Genomic DNA, 4,412 nt, shown 5'->3' on the forward strand with positions numbered 1-4,412 from the left:
GAAGAGCAGTCAGTGCTCTTAACCACTGAGCCATCTCACCAGCCCCCCCCCCCGAACCCTTTTAATTAAAGATAATTATGCATGATGAATTGCATTTTCTATTTCCTTGATTTTTGTTCTCTAGTGACAGTTTGGAGTTCTGGTTTCTTTCAAAAACACAGAAATATTAGAAGAATATGATTTAATTTTAATCCCAGGTGTTAGATATGATGCTGCTTCAGACTATCCATAGCAGGTGACTAAGATATGCCTTGTGCTCTAGCAGAGGCGTGTTTTTGCTAGCTGCAAATAGTTTCTGCAAAAGTGTGACATTTAGAATCCTAGGTACTTTTCAGAGGGTATATAAATACCCTGGGAGCTTGGTGGGTTGTTGTTTGGTTGCTGTTGATCGCTATTTATTAAGTAGTCATGTGCAAAGAAGATTAGATATATTGATGGTGAAGATTAAATTTGCCCCAAGGAACTTGATGCCCCTAATCATCAGGATAATGTCTTCCCCTTTCCCCTCTATCTCCTTTTCTTTCCTATCTAGTGTTAGAGAGTTGAAAGGTTGGAAGAAAAGGGGTGGAGAAGGGTGGAAGAAAGAACCCACAAAGTAGCAAACACTGGCTCCATTGCTCAAATGTTGCTATCTAGAGTTTTTACACTGATTTTTTGTGAAAATTAACTGAGAAGGAAAAAAGAATACTTAGCTCGCCGGGTGCCACAGCCACTCCTGTAACCCTGGTACTTGGGGAGGCCATAATGAAAGGATCACCTTCAGTTTTAGCCCAGCCTTAGCTATAGAGTGAGTCCATAACTCACAAATGAGCAAACTAGCTGGAGATGGCTTGTTTGGAACACTTGTTGCTCTCCCTAAGAGCTGGTTTGGTGCTAGCATCCGTGACTCTCCTCCTGTCACCCCAGCTCCAGGAGACATGATGCCCACTTCTGGCCTCTGGGATACTTGTTCTCTCATGTGAATCTCATACATTCACACAGATGCACACACATGTAAATAACATGTAAATAACACAACAAATTTGAAAAACAACAAAACTAGTCCTTGAGATATGGCTTGACCATTAAAAACTAAGGTTTCCAGCCAAAACCACCAAACAGATAAAGACCTGCTTGAATTTGGTGCGGAGGACTAGCTCTGAGTTTTAGTGCTCGCCTGGCATTCAGGCCATCCCTGAGAGTCAGGCTCTAGCCCAGCTCACACAACTTGAGCAGAGGTCCTGTGTAACCTGCGTTCAGGTGCTAACCATTCTCTATGCTTTATTGACAGGTCATGTCTTGACTGCATTGGGAAAAATGCTATCATTTTAAAAAGTCAAATATCTTTATTACCTCCTAAACTTCTGCAGCAAGTCCTCAAAAAAATAACATTTTGGACTGCAGCTAATTACCGAAAGGAGCAAAGAATCCGAAAGGAAGAGACAGAAAATAAGCAGCCGAGAGTCAGTAGCTGCTGAGCCCTCCAGGTCCAGTGTGGCTGCATGTTTGCATCAGACCACACATTCCACCCTCCACTGCAGTGAAGGCTGGATTCAAGGACACAGTGGGAAACACATGTTTTGCTAATGTGATTACATGGTACGGGAAATATGGAAATAAGATGTAGTTAAAGATGTATCTGTGTGTTTGTTTACTGATTTGCTTGTAATAGAATGTGTTCTTCCTGGAAATAAGTACAGTAGCAACAGATCTTAACTTGGTGAGCACACTTTTCTTGAAAGATTATATAAATTTGAAAAACAGAAATAGCTCTAAGATCTTCAGAAATCCTGTAATACAACTGTGGACATAGATATAAAACTATTCCTAATTAACTTCCACATTAAGATCACCTAAGTGTCTCCTTAAATAGAACTTTCCGTCCCCATTGTTGAGCAGGGAAGAGCGTTTAGTGGTTCTGGCTCCGTCCCGCTATGACTGGGCGGAGGTCGGTTTTTCTACCAGCTCTGAAATGTTGGCATGTGGGTTATTAGTAGCTTTTGAGACATGAGAAGATATACTTTGCTTTGGGAAAAGTGTTTCTAAAATATTATTTGTAAGTAATGTGGGGTGGTAATCCAGTATTTTTGACTCACTAACCTCCCCCACCTGCCTGAGCTATGCTGCTCTACAGATGTGATGGCCTCGTGTCCACATGCTGACAACCTCCTGCTGCTCTTGGGGCCAGCCATCCAGAAACGGGAGGTTATACTGTTACATTAGTCAAAACGGTATTAGGCCATTTTGAGACACCTTTCTTCATATTATATGCCTTCCTTCCATTACAGTTAATTACTTTCTTTCCATTACAATGAATTACTAAAGGGTTCAATCTATGACATTACCCCCCTCACTGTTACCATATAAGTTATTTCTGACCTTTACAATTCTGGGAGAGTATATTTCTATAATGTATATAATTTATAGTGAAAACTGTACTTGATTAAACTGTAGATATGTTTTATACATGCTGTATTTTGGATGTGTAAAGCTTCTATTTATGTGTTGGACTACTTTGTGTTTACAATCTATTTATTGAACACAGTATAGATTTATTGCCTCACAGCTTTGTCAGTGTGCATCAGAGTTCATTTCAGTGTGGTGCTGGCAACGTGGCTCAGTGTGCAAAGTGCTAAGCGAGCCCAGTGGACCTGGCTCCATCCTGGCACCAGCATAGGCCAGGGGGAGAGAGCTAACGCCATAAAGACCACTCTCTGACCTTCACATGTGCCCAAACATATGATGCACACAATATAATAATATCAAATAAATAAATAAATAAATAAATAAATAAATAAATAAATAAAACTTAAACTTTTCAGTGTGAATTTTTAATTTTTCTTATCATTTTTAGTATGTATAACAGATCTGGAAAGTGAATTTTATAAATAATATACTTCTTGGGGGGAAATTATTATTATGAACCTAAATACCAGTATTTTATAATTAAGAACACATACACACAATTAGCCCATAAAAGGACAGAACACTATGGCACAGAGGATGTGGGTCACAAATGGACACCAGTCTGCACCTCATTACAGACAAGAAACAGGCCGGACTGGGTGGGGCTCGGTAATGCATTCAGAAGCACACTGCAGTAGCATGCCCCCTAGCAGCTGGGTCCTGCCTCCCAGGTTCCTCCTGGTTCCCACGGATGCTCAAAGTATCATCACCGTCGAACAACCAAGTGTTTTCTTCATTAACCTGTGTGGGACTTCCATTTTAAAACCATAATATTCTATTCCTAGCCCCAAAAGTTCATAGCTATCATGTGCATTTATCTTCTGGAGTCTCTAAGTCTTAACAGTGAGACGAACCTTCAGAAGCCCCAGTTCAAAGTCTCTGACACTCATCTCCTGGCTTTGGGGATGTCTAAGCACCATCCCTGTGGATCGAGCTTACAGCAGAGGAGACAGGACCTTGGACCTGGAGTCTGAGCATGCCCAACTTCTGGGGTATCCCTGTTCCATGCCGTGGACTCTTTCAGTGACCTGTGGTGAATTAAGTTTTTGTTTTATCTTAATGAGTATGGGGTTTGAATGAAAATGGCTCCCATTGGCCCATGGGAGTGGTACTCTTAAGAAGTGTGGCCTTGTTGGAAGAAGTGTGCCACTGGGGTGGGCTTTGAGGTTTCAGATGCTCAAGCCAGGCCCGGTGTCACTTTCTCCCTTCCTGCTGCCTGATGATCTGGATGTAGGAGTCTCAGCTCCTTCTTCAGCACCATGTCTGCCTGCATGCCACCATGCTTTCTGCCAGGAGGATAATGGACTAAACCTCTGAAATGCTTTCTTTGTGAGAGCTGCCATGGCCATGGGGTCTCTTCATAGGAATAAAAGCCTAACTAAGACAATGAGGAAAATCTCTCTTTTTTTAAAAAGATTTATTTATTATATGTAAGTACACTGTAGCTGTCTTCCGATGCACCAGAAGAGGGCGTCAGATCTCATTATTGATAGTTGTAAGCCATCAAGTGGTTGTTGGCATTTGAACTCAGGACCTTCAGAAGAGCAGTCAGTGCTCTTAACCCCTGAGCCATCTATCCAGCTCCCTCTTTTTTTTTTCTTTTTTACATTTATTTATTGAAGTGGGGATATGAGGAGATCAGAGAGGCACACACAAACACTAAAGAAATACAATTTCAAAATTAAAAATAAAACCAATTGAAAGTTAGCATTAATCTAAAAATTCTCATTTAACCTACTTAAATGTAACGAAGAATCCAGCTATGTATTAACATAAGACTTCTTTTTTACTTATTTTTTTGTTTTTGAGGCAGGGTCTCTACATAACCCCAACTATCCTTGAACTCATTATGTAGATCAAATAAACCTCAAATTCTGCCTCCCTAGTAGTGGGATTCAAGGAGTATGCCACCAGCCAACGTAAGACATTTTTTTTAAATGAAAAAATAACCTTGTTTCCAAAAATCA

General features: G+C 40.7%; 1 protein-coding gene across 1 annotated transcript in view; it reads left to right on the forward strand.

Moving 5' to 3' along the window:
- The window catches only part of Klhdc1 (kelch domain containing 1), a 43,982-nt gene extending 41,259 nt beyond the window's left edge, over positions 1-2,723 (forward strand). The window contains exon 13 of the mRNA XM_021179040.2: positions 1,271-2,723. Coding sequence (XP_021034699.1) covers positions 1,271-1,457 — 187 coding nt within the window. The 3' untranslated portion in view covers positions 1,458-2,723. The remainder of the gene's footprint in view (positions 1-1,270) is intronic.
- The last annotated feature ends 1,689 nt before the right edge of the window (positions 2,724-4,412 follow it).

This window comes from Mus caroli, chromosome 12 (assembly GCF_900094665.2).
Source record: "Mus caroli chromosome 12, CAROLI_EIJ_v1.1, whole genome shotgun sequence".
Taxonomy (NCBI): Eukaryota; Metazoa; Chordata; class Mammalia; order Rodentia; family Muridae; genus Mus; species Mus caroli.